Source organism: Gorilla gorilla, chromosome 22, assembly GCF_029281585.2.
Source record: "Gorilla gorilla gorilla isolate KB3781 chromosome 22, NHGRI_mGorGor1-v2.1_pri, whole genome shotgun sequence".
Taxonomy (NCBI): domain Eukaryota; kingdom Metazoa; phylum Chordata; class Mammalia; order Primates; family Hominidae; genus Gorilla; species Gorilla gorilla.
In genome coordinates, this window is record NC_073246.2 from 46462966 (window position 1) to 46480408 (window position 17443).

At 45.4% G+C, this 17443-nt stretch overlaps 2 protein-coding genes across 2 annotated transcripts in view; one reads left to right on the top strand and one right to left on the bottom strand.

Moving 5' to 3' along the window:
- Positions 1-17443, bottom strand: part of TSPEAR (thrombospondin type laminin G domain and EAR repeats) — a 217830-nt gene that overhangs the window by 122073 nt on the left and 78314 nt on the right. The window lies entirely within an intron of this gene.
- Positions 7764-9046, top strand: KRTAP10-9 (keratin associated protein 10-9). The gene has a single exon (XM_031005273.2). The coding sequence runs from the start codon at positions 7834-7836 to the stop codon at positions 8710-8712; it is 879 nt and encodes a 292-aa protein (XP_030861133.1). The 5' UTR covers positions 7764-7833; the 3' UTR covers positions 8713-9046.

A 17443-nucleotide genomic window follows, 5' to 3' on the forward strand; every position in this document is an offset into this window, starting at 1 on the left:
CACAATCCACAACAATCAGCAACAGCAAACTGGGCAGAGGGAGGAGAGCCTGATACCCAGAAATATCCCATTGTAATTGTCACTGTGCAGTTTTCACCAGAGGCATGTGCCATGCAAAGCAGCAAGAAATATAAGCTACTCATGAGGAGGAAAAGCAATTAATGGAAAATCTTCCTGAGGAAGCCCAGAATTGGACTTATTAGACAAAGCCTTTCAATCAACTCTCTTAAACATGTTTAAAAAACTAAATAAAATCACAGACAATGAATTAAGATAAATCAGGAGAATGATGCCTCACCAAATAGAGAATATCAATAAAGAGATGGGAGGAAATTTAAAAAGAAATTAAATAGAAATTCTGGAATTGGAAAGTACAGTCACTGAAATAAATAACTCATGATACGGTTTCAACAGCAGATTTTAGCAGCTATAAGAATTAGTGAACATGAAGATAGATCCATTGAAGTATTCTTGTCTGAGGAGTAGATGAGAAAATGAGGAGCAGATGAGAGAATGAAGAAAAATAAACAAATCTGAAAAGACCTGTGGGACACCATCAAGCATACCAACACACTTAGCAGGATTTCCAGTTGGAGGGGAGACAGTGGGAGCAGAAAAAATAGTTAAAGAAATAATGGCCCAAACTTCCAAAATTGAGGAAACACATCAATCTAACTCAAAGAGAGTCACATAAAAACACAGTATAATCAAACTCTCAAAAGTCAAAACAAAGAGAGAATGTAGAAAGCAGTGGCACAGAAGACTAACAGCAGATTTCTCATCAGAAACCAGGGAGGCCAGAAGGCATTGGGATGACATATTTAACATGCTGGGTTTGGGCACAGGGCTGGGGAGCACCCAACAACAAAAAAGACGTCTTCATCTGGCAAATTGATCCTTCAAAAGTGAAGAAGTAACACATTTTGAGGTAAATAAAACCTGAGAGAGCTTGTTGCTGAAAGATGTGCCTTACAAGAAATGCTAATTCAGGCTGAAATACAAAGGCAGTCGATAGTAAGCTGAAGCAATATGAATGAAGAAAGATCAACAGCAAAGGTAGCCATGTTGGTAGTTTGTATGTTTATAGGAGTTTTTCCATTACATCTTGGTTATCTAATTTGTTGGGTACAAATATTCATAGTATTCCTTTATAATTATTTTTATTAATGTAAGGTCAGTAGTGATGTTCCCATTTTCATTTACGATTTTAGTTATTTGAATCTGTCTTCCTTTAATCAGTCTAGACAGAGATTTGTCAAATCTGTTGCTCTTCTCAAAGAACCAACTTTTTTGTTCCTTGATTCGATTGATTTTTAAAATTTCTATTCCATTTATCTCTGCTCTAGTCTTTATTTTCTACCTTCTGCTAAATTTGGATTCAGTTTGCTCTTTTTCTAGTTCCTTAAGGTGTAAAGTTAAATTAATGATTTGAGATGTTTCTATTTTTTTATGTAAGCATTCATAGCTATCAATTTCCCTCTATGTACTGCCTTCATTGCATCTCGTTAAGTTTTGGTTTACTGTGATTTCTTTCTCATTCCTTTCCAAGAGTTTTCTATCTTCTCTTTGAATTCTCCTTTGACCAATTGGTTGTGTGAAAGTGTGCTATTAGGTTACACATATTTGTGAATTCCAGCTTTTCTTTTGTTACTGATTTCTAGTTTCCTTCCATTGTAATCAGAGAAGATACTCTGTATGATTCAAATCAGTTTAGATTATTGAGGCTAGTTTTGTGGCCTAAGGTATAATCTAATCTGAAGAATGTCCCATGTGAACTTGAGGAGCGTAAGTTTTCTGCTGTAGTTGGGTTGTGTGTTTTTGCACACATCTGTTAGACCCAGTAGATTTGTGTCATTTTTCAAGTCCTCTATTTCCTTATTGAATAAAAATTTAGTTCTGTTATTTTATACTTTTTTAAATTAGAGAGAATGGCTTATTGAAGTCTCAAACTCTTACTGTAGAACTGGAACTGTCTATTTCTTTCTTCAAATCTGTCCATTTTTGTTTCATATACATTGGTGATCTGATGATAAACATGTATATATTTATAATTGGCATATCTTATTGATGGATGGACTTTAATCACTACATAATGTCCTGTGGGCCCAGCCCCTGCCGATCAGTCTGCTCCAGCTTCTGTATGACAGTGGCTTCCTCATCAGGCTCCTTTCCTGGCCTATGGTTGGCCCCTCCCCAGTAGGGCCATCATGTCCCCAGGTAATCCACGTGGCCCCCTGGGCAGCACATAGCATTCCTCAGTTGCTCTCACTAGAGGCCAATACTTCAGGCCCCACTTCCTAAGGTCTGGAAAATTATGGCGGCCTAATAAAACAAGCTGATAAATTTAAGACTGGTATTATTTCTCTCCCAGTTGTTTGAGAACATTCAGCAGGGAAAGTATTTGGGTCTGTAGTTGGCTCTGTAGGAAAGCTTTTGATGTTGGATTCAAGTTATTTAATCAATATGGGATATTTGCATTTTTTTTCCTTTTGTGTGGATTCGGTGTCTTGACAAATATAGACAGTTGTGTCTCCACCAACACAATCAATACATAGACTCCTCTCATCATCCAATAAATTTCCCTCATGGCCCTTTGTAGTCATTCCACATCCCCGTCCTAGCCCCTGGCAGCCACTGACATTTTTTTTGGTCCCTTTACAATTACCTTTTCCAAAATGTTATACGCATGGAACCCCACGGTGCTTAGTATTTTGCCATATAACATATGACTTAAATAGACCCTTCCCTAAAGAGCAGGTACAGATGGCAAATAAATACATGAAAACATGCTCCATATCATGAGTCATCAGGGCAATACAAACTTAAACCCCAAGGGACTCTCTCTGTATAGCTGTATTGACTAAAGTAACAACACATCTGCTGTGCAGGACTGGCAAGAATGTGGGGCTTTGCTGATACGTTTGAGCTTAAACCTCCCATCTCATTTTGGTTTTTGCTTATGCAAGGAATCTACTCCCTTTTATCTCCTTGATTTACTGCTTTTGGATTTAGTGTTTTGAGATTTTTTATTCCCCCATCTTCCCCTCACTGTATTAGTTCCTTGGGCTGCCACATCAAATGTCACCAAAAAAGTGACTTATAAGAGTGGAAATTTATTATCTCGCAGTTCTTAGGGCCAGGCACCTGAAATGAAGATATCCACAGGGCCATGCTTTCTCTTAGCTCCAAGGGAGACTCTGTCCTTGCTGCTTCTAGTTTCTGGTGCTCCCAGCAAACCTTGGCGTCCCTTGGCTTATAGCTGCCTCATGACAATCTTTGCCTTGGTTGTCATACGCCTTCTTCCCTTTGTGTGTGTGTTTGAACTTCCTTCTCCTTTCTCTGATAAAGACATTAGTCATTGGATTTAAGGTTCACTATAACCCGGTATGACCTTATTTTAACTAATTACATCTACAAAGACCCTATTTCTATGTAAGGTCACATTGTGAGTGATATGGTTTGGTTGTATGGCCCTGCCAAATCTCATGTTGAAATGTGATCTCCACTGTTGGAGGTGGGGCCTGGGGGGAGCTATCTGAGTCATGGGAGTGGATCCCTCATGACTTAGTAGTGCTGTCCTTGTGATAGTGAGGGAGTTCTGGCAAGATCTGGTTGTTTAAGTGTGTAGCACCTCCCATCCCCCACCTCCCATCCCCCACTCTCTTTCTCTTGCTACTGCTTTTGCCATGAGACATGCCCACTCCCCCTTCACCTTCCACCATGAGCAAAGCTCCCTGAGGCCTCCACAGAAGCTGAGCAGATGCCAGCACCATGTTTCCTGTACAACCTGCAGAACCATGAGCCAACTAAACTTCCGTCTTTATAAATTACCCAGTCTCAAATATTTCTTTATAGCAATGCGAGACCAGCTTAACACAGTGAGGTTCTGGGTGGATATGACTTTTGGGGAGGCAAGATTCAACCCACTACACTCATCTACTTCCTCCTGAGTTGTATATTCTTTCATTACTCTAGTGGAGATTACAAAATGAATCTATGACTTTTTAAAGTCTAATGTAAATTAGATCTTATATTATTTCCCAGATAGTATAGTGTACTAAGACTACTTTAACTTCATGTAGCCCCCTCTTGAATTTTGTGATCTTCTTGCCATGTATTTCATTTCTATAAATATTTTACAACTTCTAAGACATCTTATACAGTAAATATTCATTTAGATTTCCCCATGTTGTCCTCCTTTTGTTACACTTCATTTCCTTTTCGACTTCTTGCTTCCATATGTGATCATTTTCATTCTGCCTAATTATCTTTTTATTTTCTGTAGTGCAGATCCTACTGGTGACACAACCTCTCAGCATCCAGAGAACATCATTTTCCTCTCCTCATTTTTGAGGATCTTCTTCCCAGGTGTAGAATTCTAGCTTGGTGCTTCTTTTCTTTCAGACAGTGAATATATCATTCCATCATCCTCTGGCTGCCATCATTTCTACTGAGAAGTCATCTGTAAATGCTATTGTTGCTTCTTTAAAGGTAATATTTCTTTTTTTTTCCCTTGGCTGTTTTTAAATTTTTCTCTGTCTTTGGATTTCAGCCCCAATATGCACAGGCGTGGTTTCCTTTGTATTCACCTTGCTAAAGATTCTTAAATGCTTTTTGCATCTATGGGTTAATGTTTTTCATCACTTTAAACTTCTGGTCTATTAAACCTTCAAATATTTTACTACCCCTATTTTACTCATCTCCTTCTATGATTTCAACCATTTATATTCATAATTATTTACAACATAAGGGCATGCTTATTACTCCACTTTCTTTATTTCCCTCTTTTCTTTCCCATCTTTGTACTCAGGGCTGAATTTCCTCATCTCCCTTTCTTCACTAATATTCTCTTTGGTTTTGTCTAATATGTTGTCTAGCTAATCTACTTAGTTCTTAATTTCAGCTATTATGTTCATTTCCAGAATTTCTGTTTGATTCCATTTCATAAATCTAGTTTGACACTGAAATTCTCCATTTGTCCTCTGGTTTTTTGAGCAAGCTAATCAGCATTACTTTAAATTCCAGTTTGACAATTCTAATATCTAAAGGTCCTGTGTATCTGTTTCTCTTGTTTGCTTTTTCCTCTTGGTCCTTTGGTCAGTTGGTTTGTCTTCTAGTATCTCTAGTAATTTTTGACTGAATCCAGGACTTCATGAAAATTTCCGAGATGATTTGAGCCTCTGTTGATGCTGCCGTCTCCAGAAGAGATCACTTTTGTTTCTGGGAGGCACTTAGGCTACAGGCAGATCATATGAGTTCAATACGAGCTGATTTAAAGGTGGGCTTCATTCTTCTTTCTCTTTTTCCTTCATCCTAGGGTGTAATCCTTCACTTATATTCACTGTTTCCAACTGACAGTCTGTTGTTGTTGTGTTTTACCAGAATCCCTCCCCTTTGTCAGGTCCTGAACTCTATGTTTTTGTCTTCCAATTGTATGAGACTACTAAAAGCTGTGCTCAGCCTCAGCCTCATGGCTGTGGTCTGTGAATCAGTAAATGCCTCAATAAGAAAATCCACAAGAAATATTAGACTCACTTCTGTGCACTTTCCCTCTAATAGGGATTCACTCACTCAAGTCTCAGCTGTCTTGGTGACTCCTGGTGCCCTCAAATAGAGATTTTGTTTGTTAAACCAGGTTTCCTAACTTTTCTCAGCTAGATGGCCAGTCTGATGTCAGCCAATTCCCCACACACAAAAGCAGAACTTGACAGAGAGTTTTATACAGCATAAGAAAAAGGTAGCAGAATGGAATCGTTTTCAGAGCTCAAAATTACTCTTCAATAATTTCTCCAAAAACATTTATTATTTCAGCCCATTTTTATGAAGGATCTTCCCTATTCCAGGCATTATTTTAGGCCCTCAGAGACTGAGTGGTGAACAAGACAACCACACTTCCTGCCCACATGAAGCTTACCTTTGAAGAATGGGAGCTGAGAACAGCAAAGAAAATGAGCAAGAAAAGTTAGGAGACTTGGCACAGAAATACTGATGATGGGCCAGGCACGGTGGCTCACGCCTGCAGTCCCAGAAATTTGGGAGGCCGAGGCAGGAGGATCACTTGAGCCCAGGAGTTCAAGACCAGCTGGGCAACATAGCAAGACTCTGGTCTCTACAAAAAAAAAAATTTTTTTTTACAAAAAGAAATACTGATAATGGGACTTGAATTATCTATGATTGAAGCGTATCATAAAGCTATGGCCTGAAAGAGCAGAACCAAATCCATAGCCCAAAATGGGCCAGTTCAAAACTTTTCTTTCCTGTCGGAAACCCAGTCCTATCCCCAGCGTTCCCACATGCAAGTCTGAGTGGACCTCGGGGAAGGCCGTGGGGAGGGGCATGGCCTCTCCTTCCTTGCTCCCCTTCTCCCTGTTTGGGGCTCTCACTCCTCCAGTGATGGGGACGGGGGAAGGAATGTGCAGGGCCACCACTGTGGGGCTCGCTGGCCACCGCTGCACCTTCTCCCCGGCTGCTCCAGTGATCCTGTGCTTCTACCGGCTGCTCCTGCCTCTTCAGTGAGGACCTGCTTTAGGGACACCCCCAGGGACGGTAGCTGGAGGAGTCTCTCCCTGGGACACCACACTTTGCGTAAGACTGAAGGGCCACCCCTGCCTCCGCAGCCTCCTTCTTACAACCTGGGCAGCACTGGTGGGGTGTGGCAGCTGGCCATAGCTGGTCAACTTCTGTCTTATTTTAGAAACCCTGTGAGGACAGTTCTGACCCAGAATGTTAGCATTGTTTTCAGAATGAGAGGCCGTTTCCAGCTTTGCCAGACTCAGAGCAACAAAGACGTTCTACTCAACGTCGTGTAATACGTCTTACTTTATAATGAAATATGCGTATGTGTACTTGAATTTTTAAATAAAAATGTGAAATCACAATCAATGTTATAATTAGCTGGTGGGTAGCAATGTTCCTGGAAAGTGATCAGGGCCATTTTATAAGGCAAGAAGCTCGGGACTTCATCATGCCCTGTGGTGATAACAATTCATCATCAAAGATCATGCAGCCGTGAGAGTTGCCTGTGGCTGACCTGGGGGTGTGTGATGGGGCCTGTGGGCAGGGCTGGTGAGAAAAAGATGCTTGCAGTGCAGGGCACGCGGAGGAGATGGCTCCAGCAGTGGCGAGGGCTGGCGGCTGCCTGCTGCCTAGCACAGCTACTTCACGGGTTCAGAACCCGGAACCACAGCCCACGATGCTGCCATTGTGCCTCAGCAAGGAGTGGGCTGAGCCCACGATCCCTGCCCTGGAACAGAGTCCTGCTGCCTCCCAAGCAAAGGACAGGGTGGGCAATGAACAGAGGGCAGGAGGCACAGAGGCCATGGGGATTAGAAATTGGCCAGTCCTGTGTCCTACAGCAGGGGAAGGACCATGCTAGAGGAGGAGTTTGCACCACGGGAAATAATTCCTAAGGGCTGGCTTCCTGCAGAGGGAGCCCGTGTCCTGAGGCTGCTGGGGCCAGTGGCTGGACGATGCCCCAGCAACCAAGGATGGCCCCAGGCACATCCCACCCACCAGACGCCCACAGCTGTCCTTGCCTCCAGAACCCAGTTGGGATCAGGCCCACCCCAACTCCTGCCCGAGGTTCCACATGCGACAGACTATAGCCCAGGTGTGACAGGAGATTTGTGAGATGGACAATGTCACCAGCAAACAAACATCCCTAATTATGACAGACACCGCCTCTCAGCAACAAGGAAGGGGAAGATGTGGGCCCTGGAACAACAAGGCCAAGAGGGGTATAAAAGCCTGAGAGCCCCAAGAACCTCACACACTCACTCACTGACACACTGACACACTCACACCTCCCCCAGCTCACCTCCTCCCCACTCCAGCATGGCCGCGTCCACCATGTCCGTCTGCTCCAGCGCTTACTCCGACTCCTGGCAGGTGGACGACTGCCCAGAGAGCTGCTGTGAGCCCCCCTGCTGCACCCCCAGCTGCTGCGCCCCAGCCCCCTGCGTGACCCTGGTCTGCACCCCAGTGAGCTGTGTGTCCAGCCCCTGCTGCCAGGTGGCCTGTGAGCCCAGCCCCTGCCAGTCAGGCTGCACCAGCTCCTGCACGCCCTCGTGCTGCCAGCAGTCTAGCTGCCAGCCGGCTTGCTGCACCTCCTCCCCCTGCCAGCAGGCCTGCTGCGTGCCCGTCTGCTGCAAGCCTGTGTGCTGTGTGCCCGTCTGCTGTGGGGCTTCTTCATGCTGCCAACAGTCTAGCTGCCAGCCAGCTTGCTGTGCCTCTTCCTCCAGCCAGCAGGCCTGCTGTGTGCCTGTCTGCTGCAAACCTGTGTGCTGTGCGCCCACCTGCTCTGAGGATTCCTCTTCATGCTGCCAACAGTCTAGCTGCCAGCCAGCTTGCTGCACTTCCTCCCCCTGCCAGCAGGCCTGCCGTGTGCCCGTCTGCTGTAAGCCTGTCTGCTGCAAACCCGTCTGCTGTGTGCCTGTCTGCTCTGGGGCTTCCTCTCTGTGCTGCCAGCAGTCTAGCTGCCAGCCGGCTTGCTGCACCACCTCCTGCTGCAGACCCTCCTCCTCCGTGTCCCTCTTCTGCCGCCCCGTGTGCAGGCCCGCCTGCTGTGTGCCCATCCCCTCCTGCTGTGCCCCCACCTCCTCCTGCCAGCCCAGCTATTGCCGCCAGGCCTCCTGTGTGTCCCTCCTCTGCCGCCCCGTGTGCTCCCACCCGGCCTGCTACAGCTTCTCCTCAGGCCAGAAGTCCAGCTGCTGACGGCCATGTCCCCCAGGGCCAGCCGGGCTCAGGCCCCACCTCTCTTCCAGTCCTTGGAAGCCCCTGACCTCCCAGCCCACCCAGCCTCAGCACAGCTCAACACAGAAGGAGCAGCCCCACCCACAGCCGCCCAGCCCCGGGGTGGGGTCTCAGATGCACACTGGCTCCTCCCTGACCTCCCCCCCGGGCGGGCGAGCCCTGGCTGCTCCTCACGGTGCTTCCTGGCTGCAGACCACAACCCTCCACTGGTCGGGAATGGGCCCCCCGACACAGGTCTCGCCCCCAGGAGCGTCACCCTCTGCCTCTGAGCACCAATAAAGTGTCTGCGGCCCCAGCTGACTCTGCTGACTCTCTGCACCCAGGGCTGGAGGGGGCAGAGTGGGGCCTGGCCTGGCTCTGGGGGGCTGGGCCCCGTGGATCTCTTTACACCCCCAGCTGGGGGGCCTCGGGGGGCTTTTGTGTGACACCTGGAAGCTCCTGTCCACCTCGTGGCACGTTCTGCTGTCCGGCTCCCCTCCCACGTCCTGTGGGGCCCAAAAGCCTTGTTCACTGGCTGAGTCCCACGGACACCACATGACTCAGGCCAACGCCCCACTCACTGTGGGTAGAAGCGGCTCCTTCCCATGGCAAGGGTTGGGGCTGTCCCAGGGGGTGGCAGGCCCCAGCTGTGCTGGGAGGTGGGACACGGCGGGAGACTTGGGCTCCAGCTGTCCCTGCGCTCAGGGAGTTCCACTCAGGGACAGCTTGGGCATCCTGGCCTCCTGCGCACACTCACATACGCTCAGGGACGCCCTCTGTTCCTGCACCAGGCTTACAGCTGGGATGCAGAGCAGAGAACAGAGACGCGGCCTCCAGAGCTCCCTGTGCTGGGCTGGGTGGGTGGAGGGCCGGTGGGAACAGGAAGGTCTCAGGGCGGCGATGACAGAGGAGTCCCAGGACAGTGTGGGAATGTGTCCAGACCAGACAGCAGGAAGGAGGCCTCCTGGGGGTAGTTTCTCAGCTCCTGCCACGGGAGACAGGCAGATGGCCAGAGCCACACTGTCCCCTCCAGTCCTCACCCACACCCCCCACACTGGTGACCCGGGGCTGCGATGCCGCCCACTCTTCTCTCCTTAGGAGAGCACAGTCGGGTTTGGGGGCCTCGGCCATGCTCTATGGGCACAAAGGACCCCCACACCTGAGAGGAGCTGCATGTGTCAGCTCAGGCTGCTGTGACAAAGTCCACGGACTGGGGGCTCGAGCCACACACATGGGGTCCCTCACAGTCCTGGGGCTGGAAATTGAGGCCCAGGTGTGGCAGGGCTGGTTCCTGAAGACTCTCTCTTGGGCTTGCAGACACTGTCTCCTCCCTGTGTCCTTACGGGGCTGTCCCTCTGTGTGTGTCTCTGCCCTCATCTCCTCTTCTCACGAGGACACCAGTCATTGGATTAGGGCCCATCCATAGGACCTTAACTTAGGACTTCAACATGTGAATTCGGGGGCATCACAAGTCAGCCCATATTAGGGGGCTCTGGCTTTGGCCCTTGAGGCAGGAGTGAGGGTGGCAGTGAGGCCACCTGTGCCTCGAAGACCCCAGTGGGGCCTGGCTGGGGCAGACGCTCCCTGTCCATAAACTGCAGCGATGGACATTTGGACAGAGACACAACCCTCGGGGAAATTCTGCTCACATGGACTCCTTCACCTGCTGAACAACGCTGTCCAGAGGCCTCAGACACCCACCAAATGGTTCCTGTTTAGGCATCCTGTTGTCCCCAGTGCCTGGCTCATAAGGGGAATTCTCACTGGTCCCACCGCAGGAGGCACGGCTTGCTTCCAGATGGGGAAGGTGGGGATGGAGCGCAGGCCAGGCAGCTGTGCTGGAAGAGACAGGCCACACAGGGATGGGTGCAGGGAAAGTGGGGGCCACAGGGCTGTCGCAGGGGTCAGGAGCATCTTGCACAGGCTTCCTGAGTGGTATGGAGAGTGACCTAGGGCTTCAGGGGCCGTGGTACGCGCACTCACAGTGATAGAAACCAACTCAGGATTTAGGAATGGGAGTTCTTGGAGACCTTGATGAGGGGCTTTCCAGTCACATTCTGTGGGCAGGGGCATCCTGTGGTGGGCAGAGGGGGAACAAGCACTGGGGAAGTGAAATGTGAAGGCAAATAATTTCTTCTCTAAAGATCTAACAGAACAAGGCAGGAGAGGAGCACTGTAGTGACGGCTTCCTGAAGGACTAACACACAGGGCTTGCCTTATTTCGCCAACTCAGATTCCCTCCAGCCAGAGAAGCAGCTACACAGAGGCTTGGCCAGAACATTTAAAGGTAAATGAACCAGTCACTGCCGCCTGGACAAAGGATATCAGTTGGGAAAACAACGGACACCCCAAAAAACCTGGGAGGAAGAGCTGAGAAATTAGATGCTTTGGGAAATAAGGGCATTGGAAGATTCCACATATTCTTGGGAGTCTATAAGGCCCCCATGCATGCCCATGATGGGGCACAGAAAAGACCTGAGAGGCTCTCAGGGCTCACCTCTGGCTGAACTGCAGGCTCTGAGCAAGCAGGAAGTGAAGGGGAGGGCAGGAAGTGAAGGGGAGGGTAGGAAGTGAAGGGGAAGGCAGGAAGTGAAGGGGAAGTGAAGGGGAAGGCAGAGTCGCAAACCGCCCAGGTGAGCACTGAGGGTGTGGACCAACACAACACAGAGTCCAGCTACAAAGACTGGGAAAAAAACATCTTTTGACTCCAGGTGTTTAAGAAACTCTGTCTAATTACTATCTGAGCACTAAGCAAATGGAATAGTGACCCCCTTCATGACAAAGAGTATAGTCATTACTAAAATAGTTTAGGAAAGTCACTTAAAAACAAAACAAAACTACTAGCCACATAACCAGCAACAGCAAACCACAGGGAAGAGGGAGAATCTGCCATCCAGAATTATCAAATTATAATATTCCAAATGTCCAGTTTTCAACAAAAATTATGAGGCATGCAAAGAAGCAAGAATGTATGGTTCATTCGCAGTAAAGAAAGAAAGAAAAAAAAGCCGATCAGTAAAAAATGTCCTTGAAGAAGCCCAGGATTGAATTTACTGGACAAAGTCTTTCCATTAACTCTCTTAAATATACTCAAAGAGCTAAAGGAAACCATGGCGAAAGAATAAAGAGAAACTAAGAAAACAACATCTCAACCAAGAGAGACTATCAATAAAGAGAGAGATTATAAAGAGGAATCAAATAGAACTTCTGGAGTTGAAAAGTATAATAACTGATATGAAAATTTCACTAGAGAAGTCCCACAGCCGATTTGAACAGACAGAAGGAAAAATTAGAGAACAGGTAGATAGGTCAAGTGAAATACTCCAGTCTGAAGGGCATAAAAACAAAAAGAGGCCGAGCGTGATGGCTCACACCTGTAATCCCAGCACTTTGGGAGGCTGAGGCAGGCAGATCATTTGAGGTTGGGAGTTTGAGAACGGCCTGGGGCAACATGGTGAAACCCTGTCTCTACTAAAAATAAAATAAATAAATAAATAGCTGGGCGTGGTGGCTCATGCCTGTAATCTCAGCTACTCGGGAGCCTGAGGCAGGAGAATCACTTGAACTTGGGAAGCGGAGGTTGCAGTGAGCCAAGATCATGCCACTGCACTCCAGCCTGAATGACAGAGTGAGACTCCATCTCAAAACAAACAAAAACAAAAGAATTTTAAAACTGAACAGAGTTTAACTGGCCTGTAGGACAACATCAAACATACCAACAGCACACTTAACAGCAGTGTCAGAAGAAGAGCAGAGAGAGAATGGAGCACTCAAAAATATTTGAAGAAAAATGATAGAGACAGAAAGTAAAATGGTGGTTGCCAGGTGCCTGGGGGGAGGAGGAGGAATGTGGAGTTAGTGTTTAATGGGAACAGAGTTTCTGTTTTCCAAGATGAAAAGTTTTGAAGACGGATGGTGGCAATGACCGCACTGCATTATGAATGTATTTAATATCACTGAACGGTACACTTAAAATGGGATAAATTTCACGTGTATTTAACTACAATAATTTTTTAAATATTTGAAGTAATAATGACCAAAAACTTCCCAAATATGATGAAACACATTGAATCTACACATTCAAGAAGCTCCATGAGCTTCAAGTAGAATAAACTCAAAAAGATCCACACAGAAACACAAAATTAAATTATTGACAGCCAAAGACAAAACAAGAATCTTGAAAGCAGGAAGAGAGAAGATTAACAGCCAATTTCTCTTCAAAAACCTTGAAGAACAGAAGGCAATGGGATGATGTACTTAAAGTGCTGAAAGAGAAAAAAACTGTCCACCAAGAAGTCTGTGTCCAATGAAATGATTCTTTGAAACTAAAGGAGAAATTAGGACACTTCTGGATAAATAAATACTGAGAGGGTTTATTGCCAGTAGGCCTGCCCTACAAGAAATGACAGCTCAGGATGAAATCAAAGGGCACTAGACAATAACTTGAAGCCATATTAAGAAATAAAGAACTGGCTGGGCACAGTGGCTCATGCCTGTAATCCCAGCACTTTGGGAGGCTGAGGCGGGAAGATCAGAAGGTCAAGGGTTTGAGACCAGCCTGGCCAACATAGTGAAACTCCATCTCTGCTAAAAATACAAAAAAAAAAAAAAATAGCTGAGTGTGGTGGTGGGCACCTGTAATCCCAGCTACTTGGGAGGCTGAGGCAAGGAGAATCGCTTGAACCTGGGAGGCAGAGGTTGCAGTGAGCCAAGATCGTGCCACTGCACTCCAGCCTGGGTGACAGTGTGAGACTCCATCTCAAAAAGAAAAAGAAGAAAAGAAATAAAGAACACTAATAAAGGTATCAGTTTTGGTAGTTTGTATGTTAATAGGAATTTATCCATTACATCTAGGTTACCTACATTATGAATTATTTAATATGACTAAACATGCTTAAATGGAATAAATTTTATTGATTTTATGTGTTAGTGTACAATTGTCCATATATTCTCTTATGGTCTTTTTTATCTATATAGGTCAGCAGTAATGTTCCCACTTTCATTTCTGATTTTAATAATTAGAGCCTTCTCTTTTTTCTCAGTCTAGTTAAAGGTTTGTAAATTTTATTGTTGCTTTCAAAAAACTAATTTTAGGCTTCGTTGGTTCCATTGTTTTTCTATTCTCAATTTCTTTATTTGCTCCCTTTATTCTACGTAGAATCTTTATTTTCTTCCTTCTTCTAGGTTTTGGTTTAGTTTGCTCTTCCTTTTCCTGGTTCCTTAAGGTGTGAAGTTAGATTGCTGAATTGAGATCTTTCTTGTTTTTTAATATAAGCATTTATAGCTATAAATTTCCCTCCATAAACTGTTTTGCCGTATCCCGTAAGTTTTGGTTTGTTATATTGTCACTGTCATTTATCCCATACTATTTTCTAACTTCTCTTTTGATTTATTCTTCGATCAACTGGTTGTTATAAGTGTGTGTTGTTTAGTTGCCACATATTTGTGAATTTTCCAGTTTTCCTTCTGTTATTGATTTCTAATTCCCACTGTGGTCAGAGAAGATACATTATATGATTTCAATCATTTTAAATTTATTGAGACTTGTTTTTTGGACTAACATATGGTCTAATCTGGAGAATTGAGAAGAATTTGTATTCTGCTGTTGTTGGGTTGAATGTTTTATATACGGCCATATTAGATCTAGCTTGTTTATAGTGTTCTTCAAGTTCTCTATTTCGTTATTGATCTTTGATCTAGTTCCATTTAAAAAAAATTTTTAATCAGTGGAAGTGACTTATTGAAGTCTTCAAATATTATTGTTGAACTGGAATTGCCTATTTCTTTCTTCTCTTCTTTCCATTTATGCTTGATATATTTTGGGGGTCTGATGTTAGGTACATAAATGTTTATAACTGATGTTAGGTACACAAATGCTATAAAATGATGGCTTATGCCTGTAATCCCAACTACTCAGGAGGTTGAGATGAGAGGATTGTTTAAGGCCAAGAGTTCGAGACCAGCCTGGGTAACAGAGTAAGACCCTGGTCCCTAAAAAAATATGTTTTTTAATTAGCCAAATATGGTGGTGTGCACCTGTAGTCCCAGCTACCTGGGAAACTGAGGTGGGAGGATCACTTAAGTCCAGGAGTTTGAGGCTGCAATGAGTTATGATTGTGCCACTGCACTCCAGCCTGGGCAACAGGCTGAGCAATACCCTGTCTCTATTTGTTTTAATGGTGCTAGGACAACTGGATATCTACACACAAAATCATAAAGTTGCACTACATCTCACACCAACAAATTAACTAAAAATGGATCAAAGCCCTACATATATGAGATAAAGCCATAAAATTCTTAGAAGGAAACATAAGAGTAAATATATATGACCTTATGTTGGGCAATGGTTTTTTAGATATGACACCAGAAGCATAAGCAACAAAAGGAAAAAATAGATAAATTGGATGTCATCAAAATTAAAAAGTTTTGTGCATCAAAGGACACTATCAAGAGAGTAAAACAACCCACACAAGGGAAGAACATGCTTGTAAATCATAATTCTAATAAGGATCTAACACCCAGAATATATAAAGAACTCTTATAATTCAAACAAAAAGTCAACCCAATTTAAAAATAGGCAAAGTCCTTTAATAGACATTTCTCCAAGGAGGATATGCAAATGGATGATACACGCAGGAAAGGAAGCTCAATGTTATTGGTCATTAGGGAAACAGAAATCCACACCACAATGACATGCTGTTGATACTTCATACCCACTAAGATGGCTATAATTTAACACACACATACACCAACAAATAGAAGGTAGCAGATGTTGACAAGGATGAAGAGAAACTGGAATGTTTGTACATTGCTAGTGAGACTATAAAATGGTACAGATGCTGTGAAAAACAGTCTGGCAGGTCCTCAAAATGTAAACATGGAATTCCATACAACTCATCAGTTCCCACTCCTAGGTACATACCCAACAGAATTAAAAAGAGGTCTTCAGACAGAAACATGTACAAGAATGTTTATAGGGCAGGGTGCAGTGGCTCACGCCTGTAATCCCAGCACTTTGGGAGGCCGAGGCAGGAGGATCACTTGAGGTCAGGAGTTCAAGACCAGCCTGGCCAACACGGTGAAACCCCGTCTCTACCAAAAATATAAAAAATTAGCCAGGTGTGGTGGTGCGCGCCTGTAATCCCAGCTACTTGGGAGGCTGAGGCAGGGAAATCACTTGAACCCGGGAGGTGGAGGTTGCAGTGAGCCGAGATGGTGCCACTGCACTCCAGCCTGGGTGACAGAGGGAGACTCTGTCTCAAAAAAAAAAAAGAATGTTTATAGAAGCACTATTCACACTAGCCAAAAGTTGAAAAGAACCCAAAAGTGCATTAGCAGATGAATGGATAAATGAAATGTGGTGTGTCCCTATGATGGAATATGATTCAGCCAAAAAAAGGAACGGCGTTCTGAAACATACCCCAACACGGGTGTACCTTGAGAACATGCTAAGTGAACAAAGCTAGACACAAAGACCACATATTCCATGACTGCGTCTATATGAAATGTGCAGAACAGGCAAATCCATAGAGACAAGCAGAATAGTAGTGGTTGCCAGGGGCTGGGCGTGGCTGCTTAATAGTACGGGGGTTCCTTTGGGAGCGATGATAGTATTCTGGAACTAGGTAGTGGGGATGGTTGCACAACATTACGACTGTACTGTCACTGAATTGCACACTTTAAAATGGGTAAAATGGTACATTTTATTTTATGGTTGATCACAATTTAAATAAAATTACACCTGCCAAGGGTTTCTAAGAATGAAGCCCCTCGCTCTGCAATACTGGATATTATCAGCATTTTAAATCTTGTTTGCTCTTACAGGTGGGAGATGTGTGTTTAAACCTGAGAAACTTTAGTTATTAATGAGATCAACTAGCTGTTCATCTCATTAATGCTTATTGGAAATTTAAAATTTTTAGTCTCGTATTCATTTCTTTTGTATCTTATCCTGTTTTAGTGGTAAGGACTTTAAATTTTTCACATTAATCTTCCACCGGTCATGGAGATTGCAAGTACTTTCTGGCAGTTCATATCTTCATTTGTGTACCCAACGATTCCTTCAGGGCTGTGATGGGAACATCATGGATGCTGAGCTGAGCTGAGCTGAGGCACGTGGACCGGTCTCCAGCACCCAACCCTGCCGGGTTTTCAGGGGACATATGTTGTATGTGTTCTGGTCAAGGTTTACGCTTTCGTTCACATCTGACCCTCTAACATTCCACTGGGCATTTTATACTTGGGTCTGCCAGGCTGACGGGCTTCCTTTCCCATTGTATTTCCACACTGTCATGGCAGAGGTACAGGTAGGGGGTGCTGGGTGCAGTGACTTTGTCTCTCATCCAGCCCTTCAGTGAGCATGGCCTGGGACAGTCACTCTGATCCTAGGTGGACAATGATGTCACCTACAGATACTGGAAATTCACATCACATTTCAATTTCTTGGCGTGTGGCTTCAGCCAAGGTGCAAACATAGAGTAAGACCAGGCGTCTGGGCAGTGGGGCTGACTGTGGCCCCATCTGACACTTTTCTCATCCAGACCCCAAGTATCCTCCACTCTCCACGCAACCCTCACTCCACACCTGCCTCTCCAAGGTAGAGGCCCCTCCCCACCCTCAGAACCTGACCTGCACCCGCCCCTCTCAGACCTGACCAGGGCTCCAGGGCATGGCAGTCCAGACCCAAAGGCCAGTCCCCAAACCTTGTTGTCCT

Coding starts and splice junctions, on each gene's coding strand:
- KRTAP10-9 (XM_031005273.2), top strand. CDS start 7,834: ATGGCCGCGTCCACCATGTCCGTCTGCTCCAGCGCTTACTCCGACTCC.